The sequence below is a fragment of the Vulpes lagopus genome, chromosome X, assembly GCF_018345385.1.
Source record: "Vulpes lagopus strain Blue_001 chromosome X, ASM1834538v1, whole genome shotgun sequence".
Lineage (NCBI taxonomy): Eukaryota > Metazoa > Chordata > Mammalia > Carnivora > Canidae > Vulpes > Vulpes lagopus.
In genome coordinates this window covers 14,996,765-15,014,110 of record NC_054848.1, presented here as the reverse complement: position 1 = coordinate 15,014,110, position 17,346 = coordinate 14,996,765, and the positions used below count along the sequence as shown (strand labels likewise).

Here is a 17,346-nt window from a genome sequence, read left to right as displayed (position 1 = left end):
ACACTGAAATCATTAATCCCACAGAGTAACTCTGAGCTTCAGTGAGCAGCATCAGGACTGTTCTCAGCAAAAATGGTGAAATGGCTTCATTTGGGATACTGGGTTGTATCTAATGAGGTCACCTAGAAAGCAGATTAGTTTGAAGGCCATTTTGGCAAAGGGCTAATTTACTGAATGAACAATTTACTGAATGGACAAGTGTGTAATCATTTTTTCTCCATTTCTCCATTTTAAGGACTATTCAGTTTGTCTCTGCCTCAGCTCCAACTGATGCTGTTAGAGTCTGAAGGACAGGAAGAAGGAAAGACCAGATGGACATAAAAACATAATCTTTAATGGGCAGAATTCTTGTCATTAGATTCTTTTTCTTTTTTCTAGGTACAGCATCAAAATGTTGGGGCACACAAAATTGAATACATTCTTCCAGAACATGTTCTTTTAAATGTATCTATAGATTCTTCACTGAGAAGAAATCTTACATTTCCTGGTATCTCCACTCTTTACTTCTTAGTCTCAAACCAGCTACAGGAATCTGGAACAGAGACAAATTGTACATTCTTTAAAATATTGCAATGAAAATGGTCTCTGGTCCACAAAGATTTGTCATAGAAATAACAAAATTTGGCAAATTGGTTCTTTTCAGAAAATTCATTCAGAATGGACCATCTCCTTTGTATCAGAGATGGAATGCTTTTATTTAGAGTAAAAAATTTGAGCCTTCCAGAAGAAACACTGGATGATTTCTACCTTAGACACAGACTTGTGGCTCTCTGGGAAAACTTCATTGGCCTAAGCCCCTGTGGCAGGACAATGAGGCAGACCCTCTGGATGAGGTCAGAGGAGTCTTATGTGGGTGGTACTACCCTGGAGTCCAGTTTTGGGCTTTCATGTTTACAAAGATCATGAATCGGTATCAGAAACAATAACATATCCCATCATGTTCCATATCTGAATCTTTTTTTTAAGGTTTTATTTATTTATACACGAGAGACAGAGAGGCAGAGGCATAGGCAGAGGGAGGAGCAGGTTCCCTGCGGGGAGCCTGACATGGGACTCTATCCCAGGACCCTGGGATCATGACCTAAGCCAAAGGCAGACGCCCAACCACTGAGCCACCCAGGTGCCCCCCATATCTGATTCTCGACAAATATTTGAGAAATGACTTGGAGACAGGTTTCTATTGGATCACAGCCAGAGAAAGGCTTCATGGATATGGAAACCAAGATACGGAAGTTTTGTATCTTAGGGACATAGGCCACTAAGATAGGAGTCTGATTTTTATATAGCACAGCTTATGGGCCAAAATTTGCATGGAAATTTAAAAGCTAAAAAGTAGTAGCTTTCATTCTTGGTTTTATCCTTGAATTTCAAGCTTATGGAAAAAAATATAGTTTATTTGATAATATTTATTAAAGCATAGACCAAAGCTTAAGAATGTGGGCTAGCTATACACCAACAGTGGTGTACGTTGGATAGAAGAATTCACTAAGAATGAGATAAACTGAAAATGTTTCTATACTGAATGGAAATGCCAGGTAATGAGCAAAGGTTATCAGTTATTTCCCACTCTGGTTGCAAAATACATTCTTGAAGAAGCATTCAGGGTGAACAAAAACAGTAATGAAGCAATGATCCCAGCTTTTTGATGCAGAGTATATGAGCTCTAATAAGAGTGCATATTCTGATTCCAAAAGAGACTTAATGGTCATAACTTATTGTCTAATTTTATTTACCCCTAGACCATTGCAAATTCTGCATGCAGGCACATCACATGGATTGCTACATTATTTAGGAGCCAAGAGTAAGAAAAAAGTATGTGAGATGATAAAGGGTTTGGTGCTTTAGTTGAGTGACATAGATTTATGGTATGGAATTTATAAAGTGAATTCGGTTAAGGGGACCCAGTTAGCAAGACTGATTTTCTTTCATTCATTTGACACTGAGTTACAACTATATGTTCAACACTGTTCCAGACACAGCAGGAGGGTTGTGAGGTTTGGCTGATTGTATACTTCCGGAGTTGGGGAAGGTAAAGAAAAGGGGAGGTTTTCAAAAGAACTTTCATATGCTAAAGAGGACAAGATATTGGAGGCCTTGCCATTGACAAGTGAAGGTTATTTTTCCCTGTAGCAAGGCATTAAGACAATTGGGAGCTTCCTGGAGGAAGCCAGGCGTATCCCACCTGGGAGGGGGTGGTGGTTTGCAGGGTGTCAGATTGTGGTTTGTCTTCAGCTAGCCTTTTGGTCCCTCATCACCACCTTGAGATCACCACTGGAGCAGAAACCTAGAGTCAGTCTCAGCCCCTAACTGACTGAGGCACCCAGGCGCCCCTCAAAGACTGAATGAGTATACAATCCAGTTAGAAAAGCATGCTTCATCTGAAAACAAAAATAACAACACTGTCCGATGTTAAATGAAAACAGCTATGATTTATGATTTTTTTTATGAGCCAGGCATGATGCTAAGTGCTTTACATTCATCCCCTTGATGTTAGCCACCCTAGGAGATAGGTGCTATTATCCCCATTTTACAGATGAGATTGAATTTCAAACAGCTGTGATGACATGCTAACGCTCACAACACTTGTCAGTGGCAGAACCCTGATTGGAATCCAAAACCTAAGTTCTTACAAATAAATTGTATGGAAATGCAGAGAATGGGGAGGGCTTTTAGGAGTGAAGAACTGAGTTGGCCCTTAAAGTATAGGCTTCAGATAGGGCGAGGAGTGGCCTACTAGGTAAGGCATATAGCAAATGCATGGAATCTAGCAGAATATTATACAAGCCGAGCAGCCCAGTGAAACATTTATTTTTTAAAATTTATTTGAGAGAGCGAGAGAAAGCAGGAGCAAGGGGAGGAGGGACGAGGGACAGGGAGGGGGGGCCAGAGGAGAAGCAGACTGCCTGCTGAGCAGGGAGCAGGACAGGGGCTTGGTTTCAGGACCCTGGGACCCTGACCTGAGCTGAAGGCAGACGCTTAACCGACTGAACCACCCAGGCGCCCCAAGTGGAACAGACCTTGTTGGAAAATGAACAGTGGGTCAAAGATTGAACTGTAGGTAATTAGCCGCTGCAAAAAACTGTAATGCCAATATCACGTTGTAGGCCTGTAGGAGGTGAACTGCAGGCCTGACTTCCAATGCGCTGATCAGGGACAGGGGCTACAGGAGCCGGAGGGTGCAGCCGGGGGGACCCTGCCCCGACCCCCCTTTTCCTTCCCTGAGGGGCCCCACAACTTGGCTTCTGCTCGGAGGTGGAGACGCTGCCAAGTACAGAATTAAGATCGCGGCTGGCGGCCGCGGTGGGCGGGCCTACTTCTCCCGCCTCGGGTGACGTCGAGCGCCCATCCACGGGGCCTCCCGGCCGCTCGCGGAGGAGCCAGTGCTTTATCTCCGACTCTGCAGATTCCGCTCCGCGGCGGGGGCGGGGTCTGGGGCGGGGTCTGGGGCGGGGCCTGGGGCGGGGCCACGGGCGCTGTGCTGAGCTCATCTCAGGGCCGGGCGGGGCCACAAGCGACGGTATTAGGGGCGTTCCGAGGCTCGGAGGAGGGGTCCCCTTACCTCGCTCTTCGGCCCGGCTCCGTGGGTTCCGCTCCGCGGCGGGGGCGGAGCCGGAGGCGGGATCAGAGGTGGGGCCTGGGGCGGACCCAGGGCGTCCAGGTGGTCGCCGCGGAAGGACCTGTCTCCCCAGCCTCCTCTGCGGCCGGCGGTGGTGGGAGGGGGCGGGGGTAAGGGGCTGAGGGATGCAGTTTGCTTCCCGCCCGGAGCCAGGTTGTCCGCTACTCCCGTGGGCCACCCCCTTTTCTTTCCCCCTCAAGCCGCGACTCGGAGGGTTGCGTTCCGCGGCAGGGGCGGGGGCGGCGCCGGGGGCGGGGCGGCGCGGGGACTGCTGCAGGCGGCTAGGCTAGGGTTGGCGGCCCGCCCGGGGGCCTCCTCCACGCCGCTCGAAGCCGAGGAAGGCTCGACGGGGTCGTCGTTGCCTCCCGTCCCAAACCCGATTCCCCGCGTCTGCTGCGGGGCTGCGCGACATCCGCGGGCGTCGGGAGTGCGGCGGACCTGGTCAAGGAGGGACCGCCCCCGCGCCGTGCAGAAGAGCGAAACTCTGGTTGGCTTGCTTTCCAGTCAGACTTTGGTTCTTTCATTTTAAAAAGTCTCGACCTCCCACCGGCGGGCTCCGTCCCAAGGACTAACCGAGGTTGCGAGTGTTTGGGAAGCAGGCCCGCTTGGCGGCCGCAGTTCGGGCGTCCCACCCACCTCTGCACAGCGCGTCGGGCGCCGCGGCCCGGGCAGCGCGCGGGCATGAGGAGCAGGAGCAATTCCGGGGTCCGCTTGGATGGCTACGCGCGGCTGGTACAGCAGACCATCCTGTGCTACCAGGTAAGGAAGGCCCACCCGAGCTGCCTTCTCGTGGCACCCATTCTCCTACCCGGTCCTGAGGCTTTGCAGTTAGCAGGTTTTCTCTTTAAATCCAGGGCGTGATCCTGGGGTCCGGGGATCGAGTCCCGCATCGGGCTCCCTGCGAGGAACCTGCTTCTCCCTCTGCCTGTGTCTCTGCCTGTCTCTGTGCATCTCTCATGAATAAATAAATCTTAAAAAAAAAAATAATCCAGTGCTTGTTGGCCAGTAATGGCCCCCACCCGCATTCTACCCCGGCCTTTTTCGGGGGACCGAAGAGCTGTGCCGCTACTCTTCGCAGAATTCTTAAACCTGTGTTTGGTGCCAACATCGAAGACCGAGCTCCACTGGTGCCCCTGGTACAAAAATGCATCTTTTTGCATTGACTGTTTTTTGGGGATGAGAGAGGACGTGTATATAGGTTGGACAGAGCACGCTGAGGACGGTGAACTCGGGACTGCCAGGACAGTGGACAGGAGGGAAGAACTTCCAGAGGTTTGTCTCCTGTTCCTCTGGAATGTGGGGCAACTGCTGCTGTCCCTCCCATGAATTACCTTGTTAGAGACCCCCGTGCGAGGGCCTTAAGGGTTACTCTGGTTGATATTTTACAGATGAAAAAACTACAGGCCAAAAAGGTTACCCATGTAGTAGGGTCAGAGCCAAATGCACGTCTTCTCCCAAGTTCTAGGGGAACCTGTGAGGCTGCCCATGTGGTCTGAGAGGTATGAATATGCCTGCTGTTCTATATTACTGGGCTATAGTTATATATGGGTCCATCATGTAAGACCACTGGACTATTTTTATTCCCAGTGAAGACAGCAGCTATGTCCCTTTCCGTCAATCAGCAGCAACTATTAATAGGACCTCCCGTCAGAGAAGAAAGTAACATTCCATGGTTAGAGGCTCAGCCCCCAAGTCAGGAACCATAGTCCCAAGCCACTGACCATTTTCCCTTCATAGCCAATTTCTCAGTCTTATTTCTTCATTCAGGAAATATTTATCATGTACCTATTACATGCAAGACACTTCGTTGGGTGCTGGGCTTACAATGAAGAAGAAACGCCTGTAGTGCAATGAGAATTATGCATGGGGTAGAAGTCCAGAGTCCTTTGAGATCCTTGGGGCCAGATGTGGTTTGCAAGTTAGAACAGTTTGGATTTTAGCAAGGTAATATACATATGTATTCTGTAATAACTGCCATGGGCAGCATCCCTTCATCAGACACATTTTTCTCACATCCGAGTGTGAATATTCACGCTGAGTAGGAAAAGTAAACACGTAGTTTCCCGGAAGTTCAGGTCACCATGCTTGCTGCAAACCTATGAAAACACTTCAGATTTTTCAGAGCTTACTGGCTTTTCAAATTGCACTTGAAGGACTGTGGTCCTTATTGGGGGAGCTTAACTCAGTTTGGAGAGCAGGGGTGGAGCCCTGGAAGAGATGACTGTCAAGTTGAGAATTGAAGGAGTAGGGAGGCAAATGGTTAATTTTTGTCTCTGTGGAGTATATTATAATTACTTCTACAAATTGTTTTACAATTAAGTATTTCCCTTCATTACTGTGAGGGAAGGAACTGTAAGGAGAACTGATGAAGCTTGGGTCTTGTGTCACACACGTGCTTGTGTGCCCAGCTGTGCCTTGAATGTCACGTTAGCCTTCACTCAACCTCAAGTCCTTGCCCTCATCTGTAAAATGGGGACAGTAACACCTGCCTCCACTGAGGTATTGGGAAGAAAAAATTAGTGCACAGTACATTGCCTGGCACCCAGCAGGCAATCAGTAAATAGTGCTGTTGGTGGTGTTAGGACTTTGACATAGGCCACACATACCTAGGCCACACGTCCTCACCTCATCACCCTGGGCCATGATATGCCCTTTCCTGAAGGCCTTGTTACAACTACTAATTGCTTTCTGGTCTATAAACATAATTATGTCTGCCCATTGATGCAGTGAAATTCTTAAGCCCAGGCTCCTCATCAGTTTGTTCCTTTTGTGTTAAGCAGCGTTCCTGGCACATGAAAGGTACCATTAAGGGCTTGTTGATAAAATACTTCTCTCAGGCTCTGAGCCATTCTAAAGACCCAGCCATTGATCCATGTGGCTTGCTTTCTCTCAGGAGCAAAAGAACTGTCTTATTAAAGCAAATTTGCAGTGTTGGACTTTCCTCTCCAACATTTTAATGATTACAAAAAAGTTGTCTCAGCCTTTAGTTTGTATTTATTTTGGGGGTAGCTGGTGAGAAGCTCTCCTATTTGTCCTCTACTCGTGTGGCTGAGCAGGATCCTCCAAGTACAATTCTGCTGGGAAATCCCACACGTCTGCATTTGCAGACTCGCACTCTGTACCCCCGCTCCCCCCGCCCATCCTGCCCCAACAGCTAATCTTCACAGTTGTAGATCCTTAACCCATTTAGAGTCTCATCATCTTTCTGTGTGATCTTAGATGACCCAACCACTCAAAAAATGGGCAGTTTTATGCGTGTTTAACCATAAAAAAAGTTTCTAAAATTTATGCTATATCTCCCTTTATCCTGTAGATATATCTGGATGTTTATGAGATATTTTTCAGTGTCAGCTGGTACAAGCTCTGAATGGTTTGATTTGCTTTTAATTTTTTTAAGGATTATTTATTTATTTGAGAGAGGAGGAGGGAGCATGAGCGGGGGCAGGGCGGCGGGGCGTGGCAGCAGTGGTGCAGAGGGAGAGGAAGAAGCAGACTCCCTGGCTAGCAGGGAGCCTGGGGCCTGGGACGGGTTCCATCCCAGGACCTGAGATCATGACCTGAGCCAAAGGCTTAACTGATGGAGCCACCTAGGCACCCCTGGTTTGCTTTTTTAAGTTGATTCACTTCTTAGGCATCATTCAATGTTAAATATGTCAAACTCCTAATTATTCTTCAGTTAGAGGCAATAGCGTGTCAACTAATTCCTTTTCTGTATCTGTGAACGAAAACAACTTTTTCCATTAGTCATTTGCCAAATATATTTGCTACCAAATATTTAAATATTTTTAATAAAAGATTTTATTTATTCATGAGAGACACAGAGAGAGAGACAGAGGCAGAGGGAGAAACAGGCTCCCCGCAAGGAGCCGGATGTGGGACTTGATCCCAGGACCCTGGGATCATGACCTGAGCTGAAGGCAAACGCTCAAGCACTGAGTGTTCCTCTATTTAAATCTTTATGGCAAAGAAGAGAAGAGCTATGTTTATAAAAGGGTCCTTTTGCAGTTATGATTTTGTGTATACAGAGAGTATAACCAAGAATCCGACACTTAACCAACTGAGCCACCCAGGTGCCCCCAGAGGTTGAAAGTAGTTTAGTTAGACAAGATATAGGCAGATGCTAAATGAGAAGAAACTGGTGTGATCATACTAATGTCAGGCAGATTTTGAAAATAAAAAAATTTGTTATTAGAAATAAAAAATGTTATGACTAAATGTTAAAAGGATAATTCACCAAGAAAATAAAGCAGTTTTAAATCAGCAGAGTACAACAGCAGCTTCAAAATGTATGAAGCGAAACTTGACCTAACTGTAGAAGTTAACAAATCCATAATCATACCGAGCTTTTATATTCCCTGAAGATACTAATAGATCAAGCAGAGAAATAATTAGGACATAGAAAATTTGAGCACTATAAGAAAGAAAATCAAGTGTACATACATAGAACTCTGCACCCCACCGATAGAAAATACATATTGTTTGAACCTTGCAAAGTTTGTCAAAAACTGATGACAAATTAGGGTATAAAGACAGTCTCAAAAATACTGAAGTATCAACTTTATGAACACCAGAGTTTTTGCCAAAATGCTACAAAATTAGCAATAACAACTGCTAAATCTCTTCCAAATATATTTGGAATCTTACTAAGCCCACTTCTAAATATATCTAAATAGGGACGCCTGGGTGGCTCTGCAGTTGGGTGTCTGTCTTCGGCTCAGGGCATGATCCCAGGATCGGGGATCGAGTCCCACATCTGAATCCTTGTGAGGAGTCTGCTTCTTCCTCTGCCTGTGTCTCTGCCTCTCTCTCTCTCTTTGTGTCTCTCATGAATAAATAAAAGCCTTAAAAATATATCTAAATAGATCCTGGATATATATGTCATGGATGTGTGTATGTGTGTGCATCTCTAAGAAAAAATTATAATGGAAATTATGAAATATCTAGAACCAAATGACAACAGAGGCATTCTAAAAAGAAATGAGATATAGCTAAAGTGGGATTTGAAATTTATCTTCTGAAGTAACTATTAGAAAAGAAGAGAGGCACCTGGGTGGCTTAGTGGTTGAGCATCTGCCTTCAACTCAGGTCGTGACCCAGGGGGTCCAGGGATGAGTCCTGCATAAGGTTCCCCGCAGGGAGCCTGCTTCTCCCTCTGCCTAGTCTCTGCCTCTCTCTGTGTGTCTCTTGTGAATAAATAAATAAAATCTTTTTTAAAAAGGGGGGCAGCCCGGTGGCTCAGTGGTTTAGTGCCGCCTTCAGCCCAGGGCGTGATCCTAGAGACCCAGGATCAAGTCCCACATCAGGCTTCCTGCATGGAGCCTGCTTCTCCCTTTGCCTGTGTCTCTGCCTCTCTCTGTCTCTCTGTTTCTCGAATAAATAAATAAAATATTTTTAAAAAAAGATTTGAAAATTAACCCAAGATTGAGAAAAGGATAACAGTGCAGCCAAGAAAACAGAAGAAAGGAACTAATATGGGAGCAAAAATTAAGGTAACACAATAAAGATTGACAAAACCAAAAGCTGTTTTGTTTTTTGGTTTTGGGTTTTTTTAGAAAAGACTAACAAATAGGTAAACTCCTGGCAGGGTTGATAGGAGTTGGGGAGGAGGGACAAAAAACAATATTAGGAGAAAATGGAAAAATAACAGTACTTTTTGGCAGTACATTTGGAAACGTTAAATGGACAGTTTTCTAGATCAGTGTTAGCAGTATTAAGAAAAAACTAAATCGTAATTAGACCTGTAACTATTAAAGAAATGGAATGAGTCACAAAAATTCCTAGTCCAAGATGGGTTTACAGACAAGAACGGAGGAACATTCAGAGGTTTACTTATGCATCTTCAGAGGTGAAGAAATTTGGCTTTTATTCTAAGGGGGAAGGGAAGCCACGAGAGTTTTGAGCAAACAAGTGACATCTGAATAATGTTTGAAAAGAATCATTCCACCAGCTGCATAGAATATTGTCTGTAAGGGGTCACGAAGCCAAAGTGGGATGACCAATGAAGAAGCTCAGCAGCTGGAGCATGATGACTCAGACAAGGGTGGTTGCAGTGGAGACTACTGGGAGTGGTGGAATTCAGGGAAAATTTTGCAGACAACAGGATTTATTGGTGTATTGGTGGATATAAGGTGTGTAGAAAAAAGAGAAGTCAAGAATGACTCCAGAGTTTTGGCTTGAGCAGCTGGTAGGATGGAATTGCTGTTTACTGAGATAGGGAAGACTGTGGAGGAGCAAATTTGAAGAGGAAGATAAGGAGTTTGTATTAAGTTTGAGGTGCTCATGAGGCATCCAAGTAGAAACGGGTAAGTAGGCAATTGAATATATCAGTCTCGAAGTAGGGGAGAGATCTGAGCTACAGATAAAAGTCTGGGAGTTATATTGGTATGTGTTTATTTTTATTTTAAAGATTTTATTTATTCATGAGAGACATAGAGAGGCAGAGACATAGGCAGAGGGAGAAGCAGGCTCCCTTGATGTGGGACTCGATCCCAGGACCCCGGGATCACAGCAGACACTCAACCACTGAGCCACCCGGGTGCCCTGTATATGGTGTTTAAAAGGTCATGAGGCTGGATGAGATCATAGGAGTGAGTGTAGTCACAGAAAAGATGATGTTCAAAGAGGAGCTTTACAAAAATGGAGAGATCCAGAAGATGAGCAGCTGCCAAGGAAGACTGAGGAGAGGCAGAGTGAGAATGACTGAAGCAAAGTCCTTGAGTAAGAGGGGTGGAGTGTAGTATGCATGCACGTGGTGGGTGACCTTAAAGAGAAGCACAGATAGTTTATCCATCAAAACAACAAGGAAGGTGGGGTACATGGGCACCATGTTCTTTTTTGATTGTTTTTACTTTCAGTGAAACATAAGGCACAGTCCTCAGCCAAGAGTGCAGATAGGGAGGAGTTACTGGAGATTGGAAGGGAGAGGAGTGGATATAAAATAGTCCTTCCTTCTAAAGGAAACCAGGCTCTCTCTCTCTCTCTCTGTGTCAGATAAATAAATTAAAAATCTTAAAAAAAAAACAAGAACAGGGATTTCTAATACAATTGTTGGACAGCACGGGGGGCCATTAATTTCCAGTGAGTTCCATCAGCAGGGCTGTTTTTCTCCCACCCCATTTTGCTGCACAGGCGCAACTCCAGAGTAGGCAAAGAGATTTAACCCGAGTTGGGGTTTTGCTCATTGAGTACAGTGGAGTGAGAGGGATGCAAAAGATAAACAGATAATCCCCGTCTTAAACTATTTCAGATAAAAAATAAAGAGGGCTAACTCTTAACTCCTTTTATAGGGCCAACATCCCAAGATACCATAGGCAAATAAGATATAGTGAGGAATAATGTTTATGGAGGAAATTCACTTACGAATATTGATGTGAAATACAAAGCAAAATACTAATAAAGTGAATCCAGCAATGTATAAAAAATGCATCACAATCAAGTGGAGGAATACGAGGAAATCTATAAGAAAATCTAATGTAACTTACCACATTAATAAAAGAGAAAAACAGTTTTATCATCTCAGTAGGTAAAGCATCTGATAAAACTCAGCATCTAGAATGATTTTTTTTTAAAACACTTCTTAGAAAAAAAAAACCACTTCTTAGCAAACTAGGCATTCTAGGGAGTTGTATTATCCTGATAAAGGATAATGTTTTTTTAAAAAAATCTACAAGCGGGTGCCTGGGTGGCACAGTTGGTTATCCGACTCAATTTCAACTCAGGTCATCATCTCAGGGTAGTGAGATTGAGCCCTTTGTCAGGTTCCATGCTCAGCACAGGGTCTGCTTGGGACTCTCTCTCTTCTCCCTCTCTCCCTCCCTGCCCCACCCCCAAATCTTTATTTTTAAATCTGCAAACATAACTAATATATTGGCCAAAGGTTAGAAAAATATCTTTAAAGTCAGAGACATCAAGGATCACCACTATCACTCCTATTCTGCATTGTAATTTTGACCCACTTAATAGACCTGGAAAAAAAATGAGCAGGATAGAGATATTTGCAGATATAAATACCATAGAAAGCCCAAAACTACTGAACTAGGTTCTCAATTTTTGAAGTAAGTTTGGGGTGAATAATAAGTGACAAATACAGAAGCTTAATCCTAAAAGTCTTTGGGGAACCAGCCACTTAAAGTTGATGGGATTTAAATATTAATCTTACTTGAGAGTGTGTTTCTATTTGATTAGGTAGCAGGTGATGTCATTGTTTAGCTTCTCGGTTTGTAAATATTCTCTTTTCATTACTTCTCTTAGTAGCAAAGAGAAGTGCCAGAACAACCAAAAAAATATGCTCAGTCCAAATGTCCTGCTTCATTGTTTCCCTTTAATTAAGTTGACTCCCTTTCTCATTTATAGTGATTTTATATATTATATTTCTATGATCGTATTCTGTAATATAAACAAGAATTCCACAGAAGAGGAAACTAATAAACATGTGAAAGATGGCTCAATCTCATTAGTAACCTGAAAAAGTAAAGTAGCTCAAAACAATAAATTCAGACTGACAGTTGGGCAGCAGTTTCAAAGCATAATTCTAAGTGTTGACAAGGTTGTAGAGAAGGGGCAATTCTCATAAACTATTCATGGGAAGAGATATTAGTTAAGGTAGGCCAACTGCTATAACCAAGTCCAAAATTTCATTGAATAAACATGGAAGTTTATTTCTCATACAACAGCCCAGTGTAGGTTTGGGTCAGTAAGGGTGTCATCTAGAGATCTGGGTACCAGTGGCTCTGCCATCTTCAATGTGCAGCTCCTGAGGTCACCCTGGATGTCAACATCCATCTAGTGGATCAGGAAAGAGTACAGAAGATTGTTCAAGGGAGAGTTTTATGGCCAAGGCATGGAAATTCCCTTCACTTTCACTCACATTCTTTTGGCTAGAACTCAAACATGTGGTCACATCTAACTATAAGGGAGGATGGGAAATGTAGTATACCTGAAGGCCTAAGAAAGAGGAAATTCAATTAGTGATTAGTTAGTAGTCTATGCCATAGAATGTGAGTTACAGATGGTTAATTGGTATAGTCATCTTGGAAAACATTTGGGAGATACTGGTGAAATTGAAGCTATGCATATGTATAACCTAGGAGGTCCGTATGTAGCTGTATATGCTAATGATGTGCTTTTACCCAAGGAGACATGTACAAGGACATTTGTTGAAGCATGTTTGTAAAAGCAAAAAATTAGACACAACCTAAATGTTCATCATTATGGGACTAGACAAATAAAGATCTAGCCACATAATAGAATACTATATTGCAGTAAAAATGAGTGACCTAGACTTACATGTATCAAGTTGGATAGCACTCAGAAATTTAAAGTTGAGTGAAATAAGCAAGTTCTAGAAGGATAAGCAGAGTATGCTACAATGTGTGTAGAACTTTAAGAACACTCCACATAATATTCTTTCTTGCTTAGGGACACATACTTGTAAGAATTTCTAACACATGGACAGGAAAAGTACACTCCAACTTTGAAGTAGTATAGCAGTTCTCAGGAGTGTGGTCCCCAGATTCCTTAGGATCCCTGATCCGTTTTAGTACTGAGAGATGGTTGTCTGCTCCATGTGTTGATTGGAGAAAGCAAGCACCAAATGGATAACATTTTTTCCTTCCTGATACAATTCAGAGCCCTGCTTTTTTTCTTCTTTAAGATTTTATTTATTCATGAGAGACAGAGAAAGAGAGGCATAGACACAGGCAGAGGGAGAAGCAGGCTCCATGCAGGGAGCCTGATGCGGGACTTGATCCTGGGACTCCAGGATTACGCCCTAGACTGAAGGCAGGCGCTGAGCCACCCAGGGATCCCCCAGAGCCCTGCTTTTTTACCTTCTACTTCCAACTCTTTTTTGGGTGCCAAGAGCAGGGCTTTTGCTGCACCATTTTTAGGACAGCTTTTAAATATTTTAGTGCCAGACAGAAACATTTGAGTAGGGTGCCTGAGTGACTCAGTTGGTTAAGTGTCTGCCTTAGGCTCAGGTCATGATCCCAGGGTCCTGGGATTGAGTCCCGCATCAGGACTGCTTCTCCCTTCCCCTCTGCCCCTCCCCCTACTCATCCTCTCTCTCTCTCTCTCTCTCTCTCTCTCTCTCTCTTTCTCTCTCTCTCTCTCTCAAATAAATAAATAAAATCTTTTTTAAAAATTTGAGTAATTGAAAAAAAATCCTTAAATGTTCTATTTATAGGGCCCTGTATAACCCATATGGGGAGAGATTTAGAATTGTTCCATGTTTTGCAGGGATCCAAAAGATCATCTACTTAGATCACCTAGATCCCTTTTGCAGGTAAAGAATTCAGCCAAGAGAGTTGAGGAGACCTTTTTCAAGGTCATCCTTCTGGTGAGCTGACAGCCCTGTGATAAGCACTGTGTCTTGTTGGAAACAGGCCAGAGGAATGGAGAGAAATACTTTAGATACACTAGGTTGCTGTGAACACCAAATAAAGTTGTAGTCTCCTTATTTTTATGTTAAAATAGTGAACCTTTAATAGGCTCTTTCTTTAAATACTGTGAGGCAGATGTGATATTTATTTCACTCTATTAGTAAAAGTCACAAAGTTGAAAATAAATAGTGATGCCCACAGCTGTCCTGTTTGGGGGAGATGTTACTAGGGTAGCAGCCAGTAATCCCTTGATACCTCAGACTTGAGGGGTTGGCCAGGAGGATCCTATCAATCCCACTGAGTTTGTGTTCTGTCAGTTTTCAAAACACCAGGCTAAGGACTGACATCTCAGTAATCCACCACCTTGCAACACGGATTGGCCAGAGAGGCAAAGAAGGAAAATGTCGTAAGACAGTGGTAAAGTCATTTATACATTTGATGGTAGCTAAGGGGCCCACACAGTTTCTGTAAGTTTTGAAAGTTTTAAGAAGAGCACTGGGATCTGGAATGAAGCTGGAACACAGCTGGATTGAAGTGGACGCCTGCAAATGGCTCCACTTGGCTCCTGACCCACTTTATTTCTCTGCAAGCCATCCTTCAGTCAAATGAGATGGTGCAAATGCCTAGGCCCAGGGCACCTTGTAGCTTGTGCAGTATTTGTAAACCCAGAGGGGGAAATTCGGATAAGCAGCAATTTAGCAAAAGACATAATTCGAAAGTGTACACCTGTGATCTCCTTAGGTAAAAAGGGTAAAGCTGCTGCATGTTTGAGCTTAAGTCTTCAGCATTATTCTCTGAATGCCCAAGGTTTACGTATCAAATTATATAAAACCTGTCTTTTAAACTAATGGAAAAAGAGGGTGTTACACAGCCTGTAGTCTCAATTACAAATACAATCTTTTTTTTAACATTTTAAAGGAAATTTTATTTATTTATGAGAGGCACATAGAGGCAGAGACACAGGCAGAGGGAGAAGCAGGATCCCTGTGGGGAGCCCGATGTGGGGACTCGATCCCGGGACAGGGATCATGCCCTGAGCCGCAGGCAGACGCTTAACCGCTGAGCCACCCAGGCGTCCCTAAGGGAAATTTTAAGTAGACACCACACTGATGTGGGGCTTGAACTCACGACTGGGAGATTAAGAGTCACATGCTCTACTGACCAAGCCAGCCAGCACCCCAGATGTAATCTTTTTAAAACAAAGGCTATTGGAGGGGCACCTGGTTGGCTCAGTTGGTTAAGCGTTTGCTTTCAGTGCAGATCATGATCTCAGGGTCTTGAGATTGAGCCCTGTATTGGGCTCCCTGCTCAGCAGGGAGTCTGCTTCTCCTTCCCTCCCAAATAAAAATAAAATCGTTAAAAATTAAAAAAAAAAATAAAACAAAGGCTATTGGAGCTCCCATTGAAGAAAAAACATCTCAAGTCCAAGGCAATGCCCTTCCGTATCCCCGTTAATATTTTAAGCGGTGGTTGCTAGAATAAAATTTCAGCACAACAAATGAATTTAACCAGTTTTTGGAGTTTTTATAATAGAATTTACTTCCTGTGGTTTGGTTTACCAACATGGGGATGCTGGTGAGTAATCATCTATTTTCAACATTTGTCCTAGTCTCTTGTAGGTATTTCATTTGAATAATTGAGTTGTATTTTCCTGTCTTGGAGCTGACCAAGGCAGTGACACGTACTTAGCCATTCTTAATCTAAAGGAAAAAGGACTGAGGGTAAGGCCTCTGACCTATCTCCTGGAGTATAGGAAAGGGAAGAGAGGGGAGGCTTCACAGAGGAGTAACCATGTGGAGAGGCATTTGCCATGAGGGCACTATAGGTGTACAGGCTTGGAAGTGTTGAGAGCAGAGTGTGTGCAGAGAGCTTGAACTTGGGTTTGGGGTCAGGGCTAAGGAGGAAGTGTCAGGTGATGACACTGGATGTGAGAGGAAGAGCCTTCACCTGCTGAGCCTTATATGGCAATCTAAAAGACTCAGGTTCTGTTTTATAGGATTGGAGAATTCTGAACAGGGCAGTGAAGTCTTGAGATTCTAGTCCTTTCTGGGACCTTCCTTTGTGAAGGATGGATTGGAAGGAACCAGTATTAGAGTCAGGACGATCAGTAAGGAGCTATTGCAGTCTTCTTGTGGGACAGAGGTGGGGGAGGAGGGGATTTATATACCCTGTGCCATTTTTGGTGCATAGGCCACATTCATCTCTGTGCCCTCTAGCTAGAAATTGAATTGCACAATGTTAAATACTTTGGTTCTGTGATCAAGCATATGTATTTTGCTTTAATATTGCCTCAACTTGAATGTCTTTAATAGCATCAAATAAATGTTTTTATGGTATCTAGTTCACTGTGGCCATTTAAACATTCGTGGTTATATTTGTTAGAATTCTTTCAGGTGTAAATGACTGAAACCCACCTCAAACAGCCCTTAAGCACAAAAGATAATTTACTGTTCAAATAACTGAAAAATCCAAGGGATTGTTCTGGATTCAGGGATGGCTGGGTTCAGGACCTCAAATGATCAAGTATGTCTCTGCATTGTTTGGCCTGCTTTGACTTGGGGTAGGCTTTATTCTCTGGCAGACTCATCCCATGGGGTACCAGAGGTGGCCCCTTGGCGGCTCCAGGTTATATTCTTTTAGAATGGTGGCCTCTGCAAAAAGAAAGCTTTTTCTGTAGTGGTCCCAGCACATGTCCTGACTGAGGGTGCCTCTCAGTTGATCCAGCTTGGGTCATGTGCTCATCCCTGAACTGTGCCTAGATCGGCCAGGCATGGGTCACATGTCCTTCCCTGAAGCTGGGGCTGGGGTCAGTGGCAGGCAGTGATGGGTCAGCCCCACCAGAATCATACTGAGTCAGAGTAGGGGAAATTATAGGCCATTACCAGAAAACGTGGAACAGGTGCTGGATAGGCAGAGGCAACAGTGTTTCCATTAGGGTGGGGATGAAGTGAGGGGCCCAAGGGGACTCATGCTCTCCAATCTGCTTTGAATCCTTTTTTTTATAGAAAGAAAAACCAAAGCGCAGAGAAGTTACATCATTTGCCTAAGGTCACATAGCTAGTAAGTGGCAGAGCAGAAATTCGAACCCAGGTGTGTCTTATGCAGAGTAGTGTCCATGCCCTTAACCACTACATTAGACACTATACTTCTTGTGTGGGTGGCCCTCAGGCTCCTGCCCAAATGATGCCAGACTAAGACCACATTACCTACAACCCTGTCCATTCTATTTTGAAAATTCTAAATGTTAGGAAGTTCTTTTTTTTAAGATTTATTTATTTATTTATGATAGACAGAGAGAGAGAGAGAGAGAGAGAGAGAGAGGCAGAGACACAGGAGGAGGGAGAATCAGGC

The 17,346-nt window shown here is 44.0% G+C and overlaps 1 protein-coding gene across 2 annotated transcripts in view; it reads left to right on the top strand.

The window, feature by feature from the left end:
- The first annotated feature begins 3,514 nt into the window (after nt 1–3,514).
- PHKA2 (phosphorylase kinase regulatory subunit alpha 2) overlaps nt 3,515–17,346 on the top strand; it is a 79,705-nt gene continuing 65,873 nt past the window's right edge. The window contains exons 1-2 of one of the 2 annotated variants that reach the window (XM_041741148.1): nt 3,515–3,627; nt 4,150–4,375. In XM_041741148.1, the coding sequence (XP_041597082.1) occupies nt 4,298–4,375 (78 nt within the window). In that variant the 5' untranslated portion in view covers nt 3,515–3,627; nt 4,150–4,297. Of the gene's footprint in view, nt 3,628–3,740; nt 4,376–17,346 lie in introns of those variants that run through there. The other variant, XM_041741149.1, reaches the window with a different exon arrangement.